The sequence below is a fragment of the Haemaphysalis longicornis genome, unplaced genomic scaffold (assembly GCF_048455015.1).
Source record: "Haemaphysalis longicornis isolate Haplotype H1 unplaced genomic scaffold, Haemaphysalis longicornis Haplotype H1 scaffold_1, whole genome shotgun sequence".
Lineage (NCBI taxonomy): Eukaryota > Metazoa > Arthropoda > Arachnida > Ixodida > Ixodidae > Haemaphysalis > Haemaphysalis longicornis.
Genome location: NW_027526203.1, coordinates 24,842,463 through 24,862,062, shown reverse-complemented (window position 1 = coordinate 24,862,062; position 19,600 = coordinate 24,842,463). Strand labels below are relative to the sequence as shown.

Below are 19,600 nucleotides of genomic sequence, written 5' to 3'. Positions count from 1 at the left end.
TAAGGTTAAAGCGCAGCAGCCAATGAAGAACTGACAATATGCATTTATGCTTTTCAAAGCTAAACCGAAAAACGCAAGTTGACTGAAATTTTGTGATCAATGCTAGGGTGGTACAAATAGCATCACCTGCTTGATCAATTCAATACGAATGCAATGATACTAGTCCCATCACCATAGCTCAACTGCAAGATAATGAAAAACCCTGCAAGGCAGAGCAATCTCTGAGAACAAGAAACTGCAGGGCCGTAGCTGGATATTGCAATTTTGTGATCCACGCTAAGGTGCTACAAATCCAACCACCTGCTAGACCAATTGCATACGAATGCAACGAAACCAGTATTATCACTATAGCTGGACAGAAGAATACAACACCCCATAAGGCAGAGCACAATCTTGCAAGGAAAACAAAACAAACAAAAATTCACCAGAAGTTTCTGATCGTGGTCACCTTTGCTACAGCACAGCCACAACACAACTAACACTGCCATGTAGCTGTAGAAAGTTGTGCTACAAACTTGGCTAAAGCACGGCAGCCACCTAGAAGTGTACACTCTCCGGTGATGTCTCCCTGACCTAGAGCAGACCAGGACTATAGGCAGAGAGTCCCCAGCAGGCCCCTGTCGCCTCGCCAGCTTCGCCTTGACGACAGCACTGTCAGAGTGGTCTCGCTCTGACCTTTGCAGCGTGGCCTTTCTCAAGGCTGTGCCGCACCAAACAACTCCCGCACTGTAGGCGAGCTTCTCTGCCACTGCCACGTTGCTACTCGGGAGGTCCCGGTTAAAGCGGCCGATGGCTTCCGCCACTGCCCTCTCGATGCTGCACAGAGAGGCATGCTGGCTCTTTGGGGCTGCTCCCAGATCATGCCGTGTAGGCTTTCGCTGGAGTTCTGTGCGATGCCATCACTGCACCGCTCGAACAAGGCTCCATCACCGAGACGTGTGGGGACTGGCTACAGTGCCTTGCACACAGAGCCAGGCCGGCTGCTCTGGTGAGGCTCCTCACTCTTGGCCAGGGCCCGGTCGTACTTGCACCAGGACCCTGGTCCATAGGGACAGAGGTCGCGCTTGGCTGCCTCATCGGCCGATGCCATGTGTTGCAGGATGGCCCCAACTGCTCGGTGCGTGCCTGGCACATCTTGCTTGTGGCCCCTGAGGGCATAGCCATAGTAATTTGTGATCTTCTTGGTCTGGTCTTGGGTGACCCTTCCCTTGCCTCCAAGTGGCTCGCCTTGGGCTCTGAATTTGTCCAGAAGAGCACACAAGGCAGCTCCCATCTGCTGGTGCAGGGGATTGATGCAATCTTTCTTCAGGACTTTTATGAAGCCGTACATAGCATCCTGTACTAGGGTGTGAAAAGTGCGGTCTTCATTGGAGACCATGCTGGAGTAGTATTGCAGTCTGTGCTTCTCTAGAGAACGTCGGAACATGATCAAACCACCCTCAACCTTCATCTGAACAGCTCTGCGTTCGATGTTTTTTTGGCACACTGGAGTCTATGTTGTGAGCCAGCCCGCATACCCTTTGTCGTCTGGTTTCGGGCCAGTCGAACGGCCCAGGCAGAAATCAGACCGTACGACGCGGTCTATCACGAGACCAGTGTAAATCTATGAGTATGATACATCCAACAGATGTGGGAGCTGCGTCCACATGTCAGCCAGGTGCAGTCAAACCTGATGTCAATGTTTCCGGGTGGATTCCCGAGCTTGCATGCAGTTCTTTGATGACGGAAACACTGGCTGCCTCGCAGTAGCCACCGCATTGCAGGTTTGCACCATTTTGGTCTTGCAAGCACGAGCTTAGCACACAGTCTGTACTCTTTTGTCTTGGTCCTTGGAAACAGTCAAGGTTCATACGCAGCACTCGGGGCAGGACATGAGCCGAAGAACGAGTACCACGTCTAAGCCCTAGATCAAAAATTCCGAGCCACTTTTGAAGCTTTTGCTAGCTGGTTCTCCGTGCAAAAGTTTGAACTTTGAAAAAGTTTGAACTTTGAAAAAGTTTGAACTGCGAGGCCAAACGCTTCTTCACATCTGCTGCATGTCCAACACCCTCGACAGATTTACCAGCGGTGTGACACACCGTGTCGATGTGGCCCTGATTTGCACTCGAGGAGCCGGTGACCTGCCATGGCTGGAGATCCTGAAAAATCTTCTGGCGTGGATGCAACAGGTGATGTCGTCAATGCTGTCATCCTCGCATTCGACGCGCGCATCCACCGCTTCACGTATGCTTAACGCATAATTTCTTTTGATGCGAACATCTCCTGGCATTATAGCACGAAAAAAAGCACATTGCACCAAATCGCAGCAGCAGATACAAAAGACACAACGAGAAAATTGGGCGTTGCGGGGAACGCGAGGGAAGAGAAACAAAAATACAGACACAAAAGGCGGCGTATTCGCCGCACTGGCTAATTAGAGACGTGACACTAGAGGCTGGTCTCGCACGCACGCAATATGGTGAATCAGTGGCCCAAACGCGACCTTTTGAAAACCTGCGAGCGCCATCGCCATGCTACACCATTTGGGATATCGCAAAATACGCACAACGAAATACGCACAACGAAATGGCCGCAGCGTGTGCCTCTGGGTGGACAATTCTTCTGCCCATCACGTCGACGACGTGGAGCTGACAAACGTTGAGCTACAATTTTTCCCACCGAACTGCACTTTGTTGGTTCAACCACTTGACGAGGGAATTATCAACAGTGTGAAGTGCGCGTATCGTCGGCGGCTGATCGACAAGCTGCTGTTCGATCTCCGCTTGAAACGGCCCACCAAGCTGGACATTTTTCAAGCTCTGGAGATATTCTCTGCATCCAGGAAGGCAACATCTAAGGAAGTGATCCACAACTGCTTCCGGTAAGCCGGATTTCAGCATGGTTTGGCTCGAACAGCAAGTACCCCCAAAGAATGTGACAGCGCTGAGGACAGTGAAGAAGCTATGATCGCTGCTCATGCACTGAGCGAGGAAAACGATCAGGCGGGGCTTGAAGAAGCATGGAGGCACCTGGAAAGTGACGGGGCCGTTCCTGATGGTGTCACTCTGGACGACTTCCTCTACGCGGACTCTTGCTTTGTCGCTACCGAGGAAGTGACAGACGACTCCATCGTGCAGGACGTGCTGGGAAACACGCAGGAGGACCCAGGCAGTGACACTGATGCCGAGGACGTTGAAGCCCTAAGCAATCGCGAAGTGCTTGACGCAATTGACGTGCTTCAGCGCTACGCAAGTTCGACTGGACGGCATGATGCAATGCAGTCCCTGTGGGCCTATGAGCACACTGTGAGGCCACATCTGATGTCAAACCAGACGCAAAAGAAGGTCATGGACTACTTCCAGAGGAAATAAAGGAGTGGTTGCTTTGGTAGGTACCGAACTTCGATGCAACGAAATTTCATCATAACAAAGCAAAGTGCCGATTTTTACGACTTCGTTATATCGGGGTTTAACTGTACTAATGATGATTACTCTCAAATTTGCTTAATCCGTCCCCAGTGCTGTTCTTTTCTGCCCCCACTACTGCCCATGAGAGTAGGTAAGCTCACTGCAGAGAAGCAGGTGTTATGGTGTGTGGGAAAAATGCATCCAAAGATGGCGCCAACACAGGGACAAGTTTTTTTGCATGCGCAGGATCACGAATGTTCTTCAGGGACTAAATGGGTGCAGGTATCCTGTCTTGAAAAGGTTGTGGAAAAATGGGTGATCCAACAGCGGGACAAAGACCTCAGCATATGTCAGAGGACATTCCAGTGAAAACTTGCAGCGTTGCGAATGAGAAGGCAGTGGAACGGGTGAAGATTGTGGAGGCATACCATCGTTTCCCAGAAGCTACCTCATGCTTACGACAGATAGAAGCGTTCCTGGATTCATCAGTGAACTGAAGGTGCAGCACCCCTTCCTACCTGGCCAGGTAGGTGAAGCTGATCAGACACCTGTCTGGTTTGACCTGCTGAGCAAGTGGCCTGTCGCACTGAAAGGCGAGCAGAGAGCGAGTCTCACTGGCAGTGAGCATAACAGGTTTACAGTAATGTCGTGCTGCACTGCTAATGGCCACAAACTTCCTCCTTTGGTTGTGATTAAATGCGGAACAATGCCCAAAAAGGAATTCCCCCTAAAGTGATCGTTCGCAAGAATGAAAACGGGTCTTTCATGGAAGAGAGCGTCCTAGACTGGTTCCACCTGATTTGGCTCTGGCACCCAAACAGTAACGCCGAGAAGCACGCTGGTGCTTGACTCCCTCTGTGGGCACGCCCCAGAATGTGGGAACGTGTAAACAGAGCGTTGGCCAACCATGAGTGTCAGTTGGTGATCATCCCAAGCGGTCTGACTTCTGTTCTTGAGCCTGTCGACGTGGTCTTATGCTGTTCAAGGATCGGATGGCGGCACACCACGAGTGGATGGAGCAGGACCGAAAGTCTGAGACAGACGTCTTTGAGTAGTGTGGCACAATAAGTAGTACTTGTGCGACGCATGGCACAGCCTGTTTCACAGCATGGTTCGCAAAGATTTTTTTATGAAGGGCTCATTAACAACGACAACTTATATGTTTTCCCCAACAATTTTCAAGATACGTGAACAAGTCCGATAGACGCTTTTTCTTCCGTCAATGTAACTCGTTCTTTGAAATTACAGTGTAGACTGCTTATGTATGCCGCGACAGCCACGAAAATCTGCACTATAAACAATACATGCGTCAATCCAACCCCAATGCCACCCACTTTTCAATTATTCTATGTTTATCATCACTCAAATGAACACTACTTCAAAACAGAGGTATGGTCTTTATTTCGTCTTTTGTCCACACCAGGTTCGGCTGTGCGGTCTTACAAGCCGCGAACGGAGCTAGGTTTGTGTTTTCGTTATCAAGGAGTACTTCTGCATTTATAAGCATCTAGAAGAACTTATGCTGCTTATGCTGGCGGCCAGACAACGTGATACAAACACAAGCCGCATTTTTTTAAAATCCTACATTGCTCACGAGTACGGATTTCTGGGCTAGTTGGTGATGCTTTGACGAAAAATTCATAGCGCATAAAAACAGAAAGTGCGCTCCGTGTTGTCTCTCCTCTTCTCTGTCCTTGTTTTTATGCGCTATGAATTTTTCGTCCTACATTGCGTTTGCGATGCCAAAGACAGTTGCTTATCAGCCCAATGTACAGGCAGTACAAACCTGCATCGCGGATCACTATCTTCAGATGTTCGAAAAGAGAAAGTGTCACAAACTTGAGCGTAAGGTGTCTAAAAATGTCACACAGCCTTTTTATACTATTGCACAGTGCCTAATTCTTGTGACACAGTCGTCCGATTCATTCAATTTCTTCCCTGTTCGCCCCGGGAAAAGCCTGGAACTCACTGCTCAGCTTTCACCGCAGCTTCGAGCGCTTTCGAGGGGGCGAGCGTAGCTTTGCCAGCGCTAAGGTGCGCCGGTGATTCCAGAAGGGAGAAAAAAAGGGAAGTGTGCACTCGACAGCAGCGGGCACGTTGCGTGTTCTGTCTCTGCGCAGGCGCAGTTGTAAAAAGAGAATTCGTGCCGAAGCAAATTAGTTCCGTTTGGACGTCGTGATGTGACTACGGCTTCTGCCTGTGTGTTCACCTAATCGGCTACCCGCATCCTGGAGGACTCCAACGTACTCCCGGGCCTCGAATCACCCTGGCCTACGACGAAGCCACGCTTCACAGGAAGCCAAACCGCCTCCGACAGTGGTGCATTGCCCGGCCCGGTTGGCGAGTACTCTGGGACTGTCTTTACTTTCCTACCTCGTAATATTCACGGTTAAAGCTCCTTGTTACCTCTCGTTAATGTTACATGTCCTCGTGCATGTACAGTGTTTTGCCTGTTCAAAGAAAGTCTTTCTGTAGTTTCGTTCAAGGCTCTGACTCCTCCTTACCGCTTGGGTCGGCGAAAGCCACTCATCGGACGGCCACCCCCTTCGTCCTCTGTGCCCTGTAGACTCGGAGGGGTTGTTTACGCGCCCGAGTTAACTCAAAAATATCTTCTACCAGCGCACCCAGTTAAGGAAACTGTGACAGAAAGCAGGGCTGTTTATCTGCACACAACTTTAATGGAAACAACTCGCTATCTTCAGACGTATGCCAAGAGAAAGTGCAGCTGTGGCTAACACATGAGCGCAAACGGAATGTGCCACGACAGGGTGGCTTTCCTTTTTTCTCTGCTTAAGTTATAGGAGAGGAGGGAGGACGCGCTACGTTGCATGGAAGATCCATCCCCCTTTTTTCGAGACCCTGAAACGATGCCCACTGTGCCGGTCAATGAGCGGATTCGCCAAAAAACCACATAAAACGGTAATGGTACGCTATGGGAGGCAAACCAGCGGTCACCAAAACCCACAATCTATCCGGTCCGCACTAGAAGCAGTTACATTATAAATGGTCTACTGTGTAAAAATATGTTTACCTTTTTCTCTGATCCCGGACATAGGGATCGAAAGTTTGGGGAGGGGGGGTGCTCAAACGTACATTCGGAGTCTACTTATACGCAGCAACATACAGTACACAGAAAAAAAAAAAAAAAGATTACCACAGCTTGCACTAGGCTGGAGAAACAGCAGAGCTGGGGGTAAACCTAGCTTCTCCCCACTCTGACAGTGGATCCCAGGAGAGAGGGAGCAGCTGGACCCCAGCTGTGCAAAGTCGTTTTGGATAGGGATGGGCGAATATAGATTTTGAGGTTCGAAGCGAATTCGAAGCGAACAGTGATTTGGTCGAATAATTTCGAATCGTATAGTTCGATTAGTACACATTGCAAATCACAAAGACAAATGAGCAACTTGTGACCTGACTAATGTACACAATTTTTTCTAATAATTAGAACTCACGTAGGCACAGCATTGTGTAAAACTATTACCAGTTGAACATTTATTGCAAAATCTTACACACAGCTTTCCTTGGCTGTATTCACAAGTTTTCATGAAGAAATGCCTGTTGCGCCACATGCTCTAGGTGCAGCAGTTTCCGCCGGCTGCTCATTCACAAGTTTAAGCACCGCCTAGAAACTCGCAGAGTTAAGCGCCGCCTAGAAGCTCCGCTAAAAAAAGAAGTATTGTAGCCACTAGTATCCTCGGCCGTAGCCAAGCAAAGCACAAGTGGCTGGCCGCCATTTTGAATAGGCTCGCTTAGTGCGGCGTACTGCCGCACTGAGCGAGCCTATTCGAAATGGCGGCATGCCTATTCAAAATGGCGGCCTGTACAAGTCTGCTGGCTTGGTGCCGCTATGTTCGGAGCGGTGTCATTTCAGTGCCGCCTTTTTTTTTAACCTAAAGTGTGCTGGCGGCCGAGAGCTTCGTCGAACTTCTAGGCAAGGTAGCAACTCGGCAGTGCCGGCACTGATAATAGAAATGTCCATGTTGGTGGGTCTTGAGCCAAGCCTGGGGTAACTCTCGAAAGCTTGACCGAAAAGCTTGGCTTTTACCTGCCTATTCGGGAGCATCGAATAATTCGAAAATATCGAATATCTGCATTCCAATCGAAGCGAATAACGAATACAGAGCTATTCGAACGAATATTCGACAATACCGAATATTCGCCCATCCCTAGTTTTGGACAGCAATGTAAAGAAAGGAACATTGGAGTATGACAAAGTTTTATTCAGTAGCAATCGTCGCCATCTTTTTCGTCGTAGTCGTCCCATGGCACAGCCACATGGGGCAAATCGTATTGTGGCGCGGACTTGAAGTCTGGGGTCGGTTTGGCAGAGATTCCACTCGTACTCCACATCACGAGCGTAGCACTCAGTATCCTCCGCTTCTCGCTGCTGTTTGGGTGCGCCGGCTTCAGCGCGATAGTCTGGGTTGGATCAAAACCGTCTCGTATGCGCTGGAGCAGCCCGACGACGGTGTTCGTGCTGAGCTTCTTCCTCGGGAGTTACATTCTTCCGCCGACCCATGTTTTGCGGGAGTGTAAACAATGTGCTCGGTGCAGAGTCATGAGGCACTGTGTGCTGTAGTGCGAGCTGTTCTGTGCTTTCCACTTGAGGTGCAAAATGCACAATAACCGGCGAGCAGAAGGGCATGCGAGAGAGATCATACCACGAACGCTGGGCAAAGTGTTCTCAAAGGTTGAGCGGTGCCGGTGCGTGCAACGGCAACAGGCAACAAAGGTTAAGCTTGGCTCCAACTACTCAGCTGCACGAAGGTTGCGCCGGGCACCTCCCGCCAGAGAAGTTTTTTTTTGTGTGTGTATTTTTTTGGGGGTGGGGGGGGGAGGGGGGAGGAAGGGGGGGGGGAAACGCCAATGACCCAAGCTCAAGCTTAAACAGCTCTGAAGAAGGGAAGATAGAAACTTGAGTGCTAAGCTCTATTTTCCATCTGTTGTTGAATTGACCTCAGCGTTGAGGCCTGAAATAACAGCATCATGTCCAACTGCAGGAGCAGATAGCCACGTGAGAAGCAAGGATTACCCAGCCCCTATTGAAATGGTCCAGTCAGGTTCCACTCACCAGAGGCTGCACCCTTTGAGGGGGCTGGAAGCCGCACTGGTGGTCGGGTGGCCACCGCTGGTACTGGGGTCCGGCCACCAGCCGCTGTACGTCTTGCAGCCCCACTGGCCCCAATTGGACATGCTTAGGGGAGAGACCAGAGCAAAGATGGTTTTGTGGACACCGCTCCACCACTTCTAATTCTATTAATTTCCTGCACGCCCGAAAATAAACGGTCCTCCAAGCCACCATGCCTTTTCAAGGAGACTAAGGTGGAAAGCACACAAGATGGGCGAAACGACTGAAGCTGCATCCCACATTTCAATTTTGGTCACTACCTCCTCCCAGGGTTGCTTTGTACAGGATGGCCCACCCTGACGAAAATGGCACCAGTAGCGATTTACTTCAGCTCTGTGCCAAGAATGCCGGGTGGGAATCTGAGTCAAAAGCAGCGCGAGGGCGAGAAAAACTTTGCACTGCAGATGAGAAAAACACGGACAGAGCGCATGGGAGAAGCACCAAAGATAAACTACAGTGTAGACCGCTTATAACGTATGTCGCGGGAGCCGCAAAAATCCGCACTATAAGCGGTACCGCACTGTAACCAAAACACGCGCGAATTCAACCACATCGCCACCTATCTCTCAAGTCAACCTATATTTATCATCACTCAAACGCACAGCACTTAAAAACGAAGGCACGGTCTATATTTCGTATTATTTTTAACATCAGCCGCTGCTGCAGGGCAAAAGCGCAGTCTCACAATCGGCGAGCGCGGCTTTAACTTCCGTTGTGTTTGTTTTGAAAGACATGGCTGCGTTTTTAGAGTCTATGAACAGATGCCGCAAGACGTGATAAGAACGGCAGCGGGATTTTTTTTTTTTTTATCCCACCTTGTGTTCACGATGCCGAAGGCGCAACGTACTGGTGGTGGAAATCTGCGGCTTCACGCGGCTCGAATTTTCGGAAAGGGAAAGAGCGGTGGCTTATCTGCAACAACGTTCTAAAGCGTGAACCGCGTGGTAGATTTGGTATCGCGAAAACGTGCAGTGCACGCCAGCGCGGATACAACTGGCGTGGCGTGGGCGGCGCGGTAAGAGGCGGCAACATGGCGTCGGCACTGGCCGTGAAGCGGTGCAAACGCTGGATGCAGATATTCTCTGCATCCAGGAAGGCGACATCTAAGGAAGTGATCCACAACTGCTTCCGGTAAGCCGGATTTGAGCATGGTTTGGCTCGAACAGCAAGTACCCCCAAAGAATGTGACAGCGCTGAGGACAGTGAAGAAGCTATGATCGCTGCTCATGCACTGAGCGAGGAAAACGATCAGGCGGGGCTTGAAGAAGCATGGAGGCACCTGGAAAGTGACGGGGCCGTTCCTGATGGTGTCACTCTGGACGACTTCCTCTACGCGGACTCTTGCGTCGTCGCTACCGAGGAAGTGACAGACGACTCCATCGTGCAGGACGTGCTGGGAAACACGCAGGAGGACCCAGGCAGTGACACTGATGCCGAGGACATTGAAGCCCTAAGCAATCGCGAAGTGCTTGACGCAATTGACGTGCTTCGGCGCTACGCAAGTTCGACTGGGCGGCATGATGCAATGCAGTCCCTGTGGGCCTATGAGCACACTGTGAGGCCACATCTGATGTCAAACCAGACGCAAAAGAAGGTCATGGACTACTTCCAGAGGAAATAAAGGAGTGGTTGCTTTGGTAGGTACCGAACTTCGATGCAACGAAATTTCATTATAACAAAGCAAAGTGCCGATTTTTACGACTTCGTTATATCGGGGTTTAACTGTACTAATGATGATTACTCTCAAATTTGCTTAATCCGTCCCCAGTGCTGTTCTTTTCTGCCCCCACTACTGCTCATGAGAGTAGGTAAGCTCACTGCAGAGAAGCAGGTGTTATGGTGTGTGGGAAAAATGCATCCAAAGATGGCGCCAACACAGGGACAAGTTTTTTTGCATGCGCAGGATCACGAATGTCCTTCAGGGACTAAATGGGTGCAGGTATCCTGTCTTGAAAAGGTTGTGGAAAAATGGGTGATCCAACAGCGGGACAAAGACCTCAGCATATGTCAGAGGACATTCCAGTGAAAACTTGCAGCGTTGCGAATGAGAAGGCAGTGGAACGGGTGAAGATTGTGGAGGCATACCATCGTTTCCCAGAAGCTACCTCATGCTTACGACAGATAGAAAGAAGCGTTCCTGGATTCATCAGTGAACTGAAGGTGCAGCACGCCTTCCTACCTGGCCAGGTAGGTGAAGCTGATCAGACACCTGTCTGGTTTGACCTGCTGAGCAAGTGGCCTGTCGCACTGAAAGGCGAGCAGAGAGCGAGTCTCACTGGCAGTGAGCATAACGGGTTTACAGTAATGTCGTGCTGCACTGCTAATGGCCACAAACTTCCTCCTTTGGTTGTGATTAAATGCGGAACAATGCCCAAAAAGGAATTCCCCCTAAAGTGATCGTTCGCAAGAATGAAAACGGGTCTTTCATGGAAGAGAGCGTCCTAGACTGGTTCCACCTGATTTGGCTCTGGCACCCAAACAGTAACGCCGAGAAGCACGCTGGTGCTTGACTCCCTCTGTGGGCACGCCCCAGAATGTGGGAACGTGTAAACAGAGCGTTGGCCAACCATGAGTGTCAGTTGGTGATCATCCCAAGCGGTCTGACTTCTGTTCTTGAGCCTGTCGACGTGGTCTTATGCTGTTCAAGGATCGGATGGCGGCACACCACGAGTGGATGGAGCAGGACCGAAAGTCTGAGACAGACGTCTTTGAGTAGTGTGGCACAATAAGTAGTAGTTGTGCGACGCATGGCACAGCCTGTTTCACAGCATGGTTCGCAAAGATTTTTTTATGAAGGGCTCATTAACAACGACAACTTATATGTTTTCCCCAACAATTTTCAAGATACATGACCAAGTCCGCTAGACGCTTTTTCTTCTGTCAATGTAACTCGTTCTTTGAAATTACAGTGTAGACTGCTTATGTATGCCGCGACAGCCACAAAAATCTGCACTATAAACAATACATGCGTCAATCCAACCCCAACGCCACGCACTTTTCAATTATTCTATGTTTATCATCACTCAAATGAACACTACTTCAAAACAGAGGTATGGTCTTTATTTCGTCTTTTGTCCACACCAGGTTTGGCTGTGCGGTCTTACAAGCCGCGAACGGAGCTAGGTTTGTGTTTTCGTTATCAAGGAGTACATCTGCATTTATAAGCATCTAGAACTTATGCTGCTTATGCTGGCGGCCAGACAACGTGATACAAACACAAGCCGCATTTTTTTTAAATCCTACATTGCGTTTGCGATGCCCAAGACGGTTGCTTATCAGCCCAATGTACAGGCAGTACAAACCTGCATCGCGGATCACTATCTTCAGATGTTCGAAAAGAGAAAGTGTCACAAACTCGAGCGTAAGGTGTCTAAAAATGTCACACAGCCTTTTTATACTATTGCACAGTGCCTAATTCTTGTGACACAGTCGTCCGATTCATTCAATTTCTTCCCTGTTCGCCCCGGGAAAAGCCTGGAACTCACTGCTCAGCTTTCACCGCAGCCAGTGTTGTACGGAACGGTGTTACAAGGAACGGCGTTCGTGGAACTAGTTCCTTTTTGGAGGAACGGAGGAACGCCACCGTTCCATTAAGGGTCGGTGGAACTGTAACGGTAAGTCGTTACGTTTTTGAAGGAACGGCAGGAACGGCGTTCCTGCCGTTACATCGCTATGATTTGGCTGTTTTTGATGCCAAGGCTCGAGTACAAAAATCCACAAAGCGCTACTGCGTTTCTCTTCCTATAAGATGGTCAGTTTGTCCACCCTTCAGCTGTACGTGCTTCCTCGAAGGTCAAAGGCAGAAGAATAACCACGCAGCAGGCCGCAGCTTGTGCTTGCTTTCATGCTGGTTGCTTACACTGGGTGCGACGGGTGAATAGCGTAGCCGCGAGAATGCTTTTCAGCCTTCATCGTTTGTCTGGGGAGGCCAGAATGCGCGTCTGGCCGATAGAATTGTTCCCTGGCGGGGAAAGAATAGAGAGTTTTAGCAGTCCGCCCGTTCTGTCTTATGCGTTGTTTTGTCCCGGACCCGGCTGGGCACTTGGGCATTCGTCGCGGTAGGGGGATTAGTGCCGCGGGCCTGCCTTCGCCATGTCCGTGCCTCCACACCCTTCCTACTCGCCCTTCCGCGGGCTCAGGAGCAGACCGGTCCCGGCAACCCGGTAACAACGTAGCCAACGAAACGGACGGACTGCTAAACGGGATCCGGACATTTCGGTGTCGGACATTTCGGTCCAGGACGTTTCGGTGTGGACATTTCTGTGCACGGACATTTTGGTGCACGACCTCTTGGCCCACACATTTTGAGTGAGGGGATGTCCCAGGCATTCTTTGAACATTTTAGCTTTAATATTGTAATTTCGTGACTTGGTATGATTTTACCTTCGAGACTTGTGCTTGTGCCGCCATTCGTGGAAACAACCGCTAAACCCTGGCGGAGCATTGCCACGTGAAACCCAATTTCTGTAGCAGATAGTAAAAATTAACGCTGTTAATTTGGATCTGTTCAACCATTTTTTGTTATTCCAACATTCATGGGAACAACCCTTATACTTTAAGTGTTACCTAAGCGCTTTCCTTTCACTTCACCCAACAGTGCAATACGCCGCTGCTTATAGTCTATTCCCCCCCCCCCCCCAGAAAAACTTCTGCGAAAAAACAACAGAAAAACGAGGTCGATTAGGCGCGTGTGCATTTCGTTTTAATGATTCTCAGTCAATCTCGCCTTCGTTGCATTCGGTGTCAGTTCTACTTACAACTAGCAAACCAACCATCGCACTACGGTGGCGTTAGTTAGGGGAGGGGAAAGCTGAGCCCCGCCGGCAATTATCCCACTAAGTAGAGAGAGAGGGTGTCACTTGTGCTTCACCATTGCGTCGACTGGACTTCGAAAACTTGAAGACGACTGTTGCCGCTCTCGTCACACTAGCCTATTCTTTTTTTTTTTTGCTCGTTATAATGGGAGGAAGCGATGTATTATTGTAATGTCCATGATATGCGAGACTTGATGAGTTAATTCCCAAGGAGGCGACTGAAGGCGCAGATAGAGCGATTCCTAGGGTGGGGGCGCCGCCGATATGACCGCGACGCGCGGAAGGGCGTAGCCAGCAAACGATAGTGGCCATTGTGTTCTCAGCGGCTTTTTGGGTGGCTTTTTGTGTCACATTATAGAGGTTTCGTGCGCCCATGGTGAATGTAAAGCTTTTTCTCTGTTTTAAACGCGAAGTGTGCTATGTCATTGTTCTGAATGTATCACCCAATTCCTGCAAAAGCCTCCACTAAGAGGCTAGCAGTATGTTCTAAAGAACAAATAAAAAAAATCACCGCGGTGACGCTTTGGAGACCGTGAACTCCTCCACGCCAGTAGGATTTCCGGGGCAAGCCGAAAATAACATGGCTGAAAAAGAAATCTGGTCGAGATTCGAGCGTACAGGCGGGAGGTGGGAGGAGAGGGGGGGGGGGGGGGGGGGGGCGGGAGCGCTAGAACGAAGAATTAAAATGTGGTAAATGTAGGCTTGTAAACATTAAACGAAGGTTGGTTGTCCCGAACAGAATGGGTGGAATTCGTATGCACAACCGGTACGCGCGTAATCAGCATTTAGGACATTAGAACCTGCGGCTGTTTTTCAAAAGGCCCATTTTTCCTCCCCGACAATATCCTAGACCAGTGTTCGCGAATTCATTTTAGCAAGGCAGCCCTGCCTACGTAATACTCTTCATAAGGTTTTCTTCATTCTGATGGGCTAGCTAATGTTTGTTACTTTTTGGATATTGAGAGTGTTCATGTGATTTATGTAATTGGAGGGTGTGTAATTTAAAAAAAAAAATACAAAAGAGCCGGTAGACCATCGTAAACACGGCTAATTGTCTTAGCTAAAAAGAGCGAATATAAATTAACAACCTGTCATAAATGAAAAAAAACGTGTGCTAAAGAATTCAATCGGCTGCATAAGGTGTCCCCAGGAAGAGGTATTAAACAAAAATATATGAATGTAGAATTTCGAAAATTCCTGGCAGTGATCGAACATGGCATCAATAAAAAAAAAATAAATTCACTGCTCCAGATTGTTGTCCATAACCCATGTTAAGCAGAAATAAAAATATAACGGCTGTCGCAGACAGGCAACCACCGGATAATTTGGTCGCCGAAATGTCTGTACACACAAATGTCCGTACACCGAAATGTGCGTGCACCGAAACGCCCGTACACCGATGTGTCCGTACACCGATATATCCGTACACCGAAATTTCCGCACCGAAATATCCTGCACCGAAATGTCCTCGAGCCGTCTGGAGTTCGGTGCTCCCTGAAAAAATTCGCCTAGGAGCGTCTTTTGATTATCTTTATCTCCATATAATCTGCTGCCGGTGGTGTTAATACTCGTATAATATACGTAGTTCGATGTGAGTTTTAAATGTTTCACTTAATTTCGACCCAGGATTATCCGACACTATATTTTCATTTAAAAACCTAATTGTAACGTTAATGTAATGACACGTTCCAATTTTCGATGTGGAACTGGAACGCGTTCCTTTCGCAATAAAGGAACTTGTAACGGGAACTCGTTTCAAAATTGGCAAGGAACGAGGAACGAGCTTTCGTTCCTATTTTGGAGGAACGTGTACAACACTGACCGCAGCTTCGAGCGCTTTCGAGGGGGCGAGCCTAGCTTTGCCAGCGCTAAGGTGCGCCGGTGATTCCAGAAGGGAGAAAAAAAGGGAAGTGTGCACTCGACAGCAGCGGGCCCGTTGCGTGTTCTGTCTCTGCGCAGGCGCAGTTGTAAAAAGAGAATTCGTGCTGAAGCAAATTAGTTCCGTTTGGACGTCGTGATGTGACTACGGCTTCTGCCTGTGTGTTCACCTAATCGGCTACCCGCATCCTGGAGGACTCCAACGTACTCCCGGGCCTCGAATCACCCTGGCCTACGACGAAGCCACGCTTCACAGGAAGCCAAACCGCCTCCGACAGTGGTGCATTGCCCGGCCCGGTTGGCGAGTATTCTGGGACTGTCTTAACTTTCCTACATCGTAATATTCACGGTTAAAGCTCCTTGTTACCTCTCGTTAACGTTACTTGTCCTCGTGCATGTACAGTGTTTTGCCTGTTCAAAGTAAGTCTTTCTGTAGTTTCGTTCAAGGCTCTGACTCCTCCTTACCGCTCGGGTTGGCGAAAGCCACTCATCGGACGGCCACCCCCTTCGTCCTCTGTGCCCTGTAGACTCGGAGGGGTTGTTTACGCGCCCGAGTTAACTCAAAAATATCTTCTACCAGCGCACCCAGTTAAGGAAACTGTGACAGAAAGCAGGGCTGTTTATCTGCACACAACTTTAATGGAAACAACTCGCTATCTTCAGACGTATGCCAAGAGAAAGTGCAGCTGTGGCTAACACATGAGCGCAAACGGAATGTGCCACGACAGGGTGGCTTTCCTTTTTTCTCTGCTTAAGTTATAGGAGAGGAGGGAGGACGCGCTACGTTGCATGGAAGATCCATCCCCCTTTTTTCGAGACCCTGAAACGATGCCCACTGTGCCGGTCAATGAGCGGATTCGCCAAAAAACCACATAAAACGGTAATGGTATGCTATGGGAGGCAAACCAGCGGTCACAAAAACCCACAATCTATCCGGTCCGCACTAGAAGCAGTTACATTATAAATGGTCTACTGTGTAAAAATATGTTTACCTTTTTCTCTGATCTCGGACATAGGGGTCGAAAGTTTGGTGAGGGGGGGTGCTCAAACGTACATTCGGAGTCTACTTATACGCAGCAACATACAGTACACAGAAGAAAAAAAAAAAGATTACCACAGCTTGCACTAGGCTGGAAAAACAGCAGAGCTGGGGGTAAACCTAGCTTCTCCCCACTCTGACAGTGGATCCCAGGAGAGAGGGAGCAGCTGGACCTTAGCTGTGCAAAGTCGTTTTCGACAGCAATGTAAAGAAAGGAACATTGGAGTATGACAATGTTTTATTCAGTATCAATCGTCGCCATCTTTTTCGTCGTAGTCGTCCCATGGCACAGCCACATGGGGCAAATCGTATTGTGGCGCGGACTTGAAGTCCGGGGTCGGTTTGGCAGAGATTCCACTCGTACTCCACATCACGAGCGTAGCACTCAGTATCCTCCGCTTCTCGCTGCTGTTTGGGTGCGGCGGCTTCAGCGCGATACTCTGGGTTGGATCAAAACCGTCTCATATGCGCTGGAGCAGCCCGACGACGGTGTTCGTGCTGAGCTTCTTCCTCGGGAGTTACATTCTTCCGCCGACCCATGTTTTGCGGGAGTGTAAACAATGTGCTCGGTGCAGAGTCATGAGGCACTGTGTGCTGTAGTGCGAGCTGTTCTGTGCTTCCCACTTGAGGTGCGGGAGTTACATTCTTCCGCCGACCCATGTTTTGCGGGAGTGTAAACAATGTGCTCGGTGCAGAGTCATGAGGCACTGTGTGCTGTAGTGCGAGCTGTTCTGTGCTTCCCACTTGAGGTGCAAAATGCACAATAACCGGCGAGCAGAAGGGCATGCGAGAGAGATCATACCACGAACGCTGGGCAAAGTGTTCTCAAAGGTTGAGCGGTGCCGGTGCGTGCAATGGCAACAGGCAACAAAGGTTAAGCTTGGCTCCAACTACTCAGCTGCACGAAGGTTGCGCCGGGCACCTCCCGCCAGAGAAGTTTTTTTTTGTGTGTGTATTTTTTTTGGGGTGGGGGGGGGAGGGGGGAGGAAGGGGGGGGGGAAACGCCAATGACCCAAGCTCAAGCTTAAACAGCTCTGAAGAAGGGAAGATAGAAACTTGAGTGCTAAGCTCTATTTTCCATCTGTTGTTGAATTGACCTCAGCGTTGAGGCCTGAAATAACAGCATCATGTCCAACTGCAGGAGCAGATAGCCACGTGAGAAGCAAGGATTACCCAGCCCCTATTGAAATGGTCCAGTCAGGTTCCACTCACCAGAGGCTGCACCCTTTGAGGGGGCTGGAGGCCGCACTGGTGGTCGGGTGGCCACCGCTGGTACTGGGGTCCGGCCACCAGCCGCTGTACGTCTTGCAGCCCCACTGGCCCCAATTGGACATGCTTAGGGGAGAGACCAGAGCAAAGATGGTTTTGTGGACACCGCTCCACCACTTCTAATTCTATTAATTTCCTGCACGCCCGAAAATAAACGGTCCTCCAAGCCACCATGCCTTTTCAAGGAGACTAAGGTGGAAAGCACACAAGATGGGCGAAACGACTGAAGCTGCATCCCACATTTCAATTTTGGTCACTACCTCCTCCCAGGGTTGCTTTGTACAGGATGGCCCACCCTGACGAAAATGGCACCAGTAGCGATTTACTTCAGCTCTGTGCCAAGAATGCCGGGTGGGAATCTGAGTCAAAAGCAGCGCGAGGGCGAGAAAAACTTTGCACTGCAGATGAGAAAAACACGGACAGAGCGCATGGGAGAAGCACCAAAGATAAACTACAGTGTAGACCGCTTATAACGTATGTCGCGGGAGCCGCAAAAATCCGCACTATAAGCGGTACCGCACTGTAACCAAAACACGCGCGAATTCAACCACATCGCCACCTATCTCTCAAGTCAACCTATATTTATCATCACTCAAACGCACAGCACTTAAAAACGAAGGCACGGTCTATATTTCGTATTATTTTTAACATCAGCCGCTGCTGCAGGGCAAAAGCGCAGTCTCACAATCGGCGAGCGCGGCTTTAACTTCCGTTGTGTTTGTTTTGAAAGACATGGCTGCGTTTTTAGAGTCTATGAACAGATGCCGCAAGACGTGATAAGAACGCCAGCGGGATTTTTTTTTTTTTTATCCCACCTTGTGTTCACGATGCCGAAGGCGCAACGTACTGGTGGTGGAAATCTGCGGCTTCGCGCGGCTCGAATTTTCGGAAAGGGAAAGAGCGGTGGCTTATCTGCAACAACGTTCTAAAGCGTGAACCGCGTGGTAGATTTGGTATCACGAAAACGTGCAGTGCACGCCAGCGCGGATACAACAGGCGTGGTGTGGGCGGCATCAGCACTGGCCGTGAAGCGGTGCAGGCAGTTCCAGTAAGTTTCAGCGACCGCTTCTAACCGCTCGCTGAAATGCCGCACGGGGCGCAAGCGAAGATGCTCATGCAAGAAAAGAGCTAATAATGTGGGCGAAAAGTGGAATATAAACTGCCATCCACGCTGCTTGTGAAAGCGCCCATCAAAAAATACCGCGGTGCTAAGCCTAAACATCTCTGGCGCAGCTAGCCGGATCGGAGCGCTTCGAATCTCCCGCCATTGGTTACGCGTCTCCCCATTAGTGAACGTCGTCAGGCTCCTCCCACTGCCACGCAAAGCCACCGCGAGCGCGGAATCGTCGATACGAGCAAAAAAAATAAAATAAAATAAAATAAAAAAACCTTACTCGCAATGTGTCGATGTGCACGATTCGTGCTGGAAAACATGCCATGCAGTTCACGATTAATAAAATCCACTTGCCGCGCGCGGATGGGGAGTCCGTCGCTATCTCCCAAGGTGCATCAAGCAAGGTCAGTTGTGGTTATCAGGTACGCACGAACTTAAGGGTGCCTATTTTTTTTCTTTGGGTGTGTGCGTTAGAGGAGGGCAAGGGGTGCACACTGCGTCAGATGGCCGATTTCATCCTTTCTTTTTTCTTTTGCTACCCTAAAACGATGCCTCAGCTGCGCCAGTCGATCAGCAGCTCCGCCGAAAAATTGCACTATAAACGGTATTGTGCTTCGGCCAACCGCATCTTAAGCGGTATGCTTATGCATTGAGTTCTATGGGAGGCAAACCGGTGGTCGCAAAAACCCGCGTTATATCCGGTCCCGCACTATAAGCGGCTACGTTATAAATGGTCTACACTGTAGTTCTTTACTGCATATCAGATGGCACAACGCAAGTGCCATCTGATGTACCGTAAAGAACTAGAAGATTCTCGTGTTGTGCAATCTGGGGTGCAGTAAGCAACTACTCGTTAATGTCGAGCACTTTGCCTGCATGGTCCTTTTGCTCCATTCTCCTCTTGCGGTAAGGAAATGTCTTGTTACCATAACAACAGAGAAAGCTCGTCAATTCAAACTCAAAGGGGACCAT

The 19,600-nt window shown here is 49.6% G+C and overlaps 1 protein-coding gene across 1 annotated transcript in view; it reads right to left on the bottom strand.

The window, feature by feature from the left end:
- Nucleotides 1-19,600, bottom strand: part of LOC144159016 (uncharacterized) — an 86,687-nt gene that overhangs the window by 38,287 nt on the left and 28,800 nt on the right. Inside the window, exons 9-10 of the mRNA XM_077690283.1 lie at nucleotides 17,458-17,580; nucleotides 8,458-8,580 (exon numbers count right to left, since the gene is read on the bottom strand). Coding sequence (XP_077546409.1) covers nucleotides 8,458-8,580; nucleotides 17,458-17,580 — 246 coding nt within the window. The remainder of the gene's footprint in view (nucleotides 1-8,457; nucleotides 8,581-17,457; nucleotides 17,581-19,600) is intronic.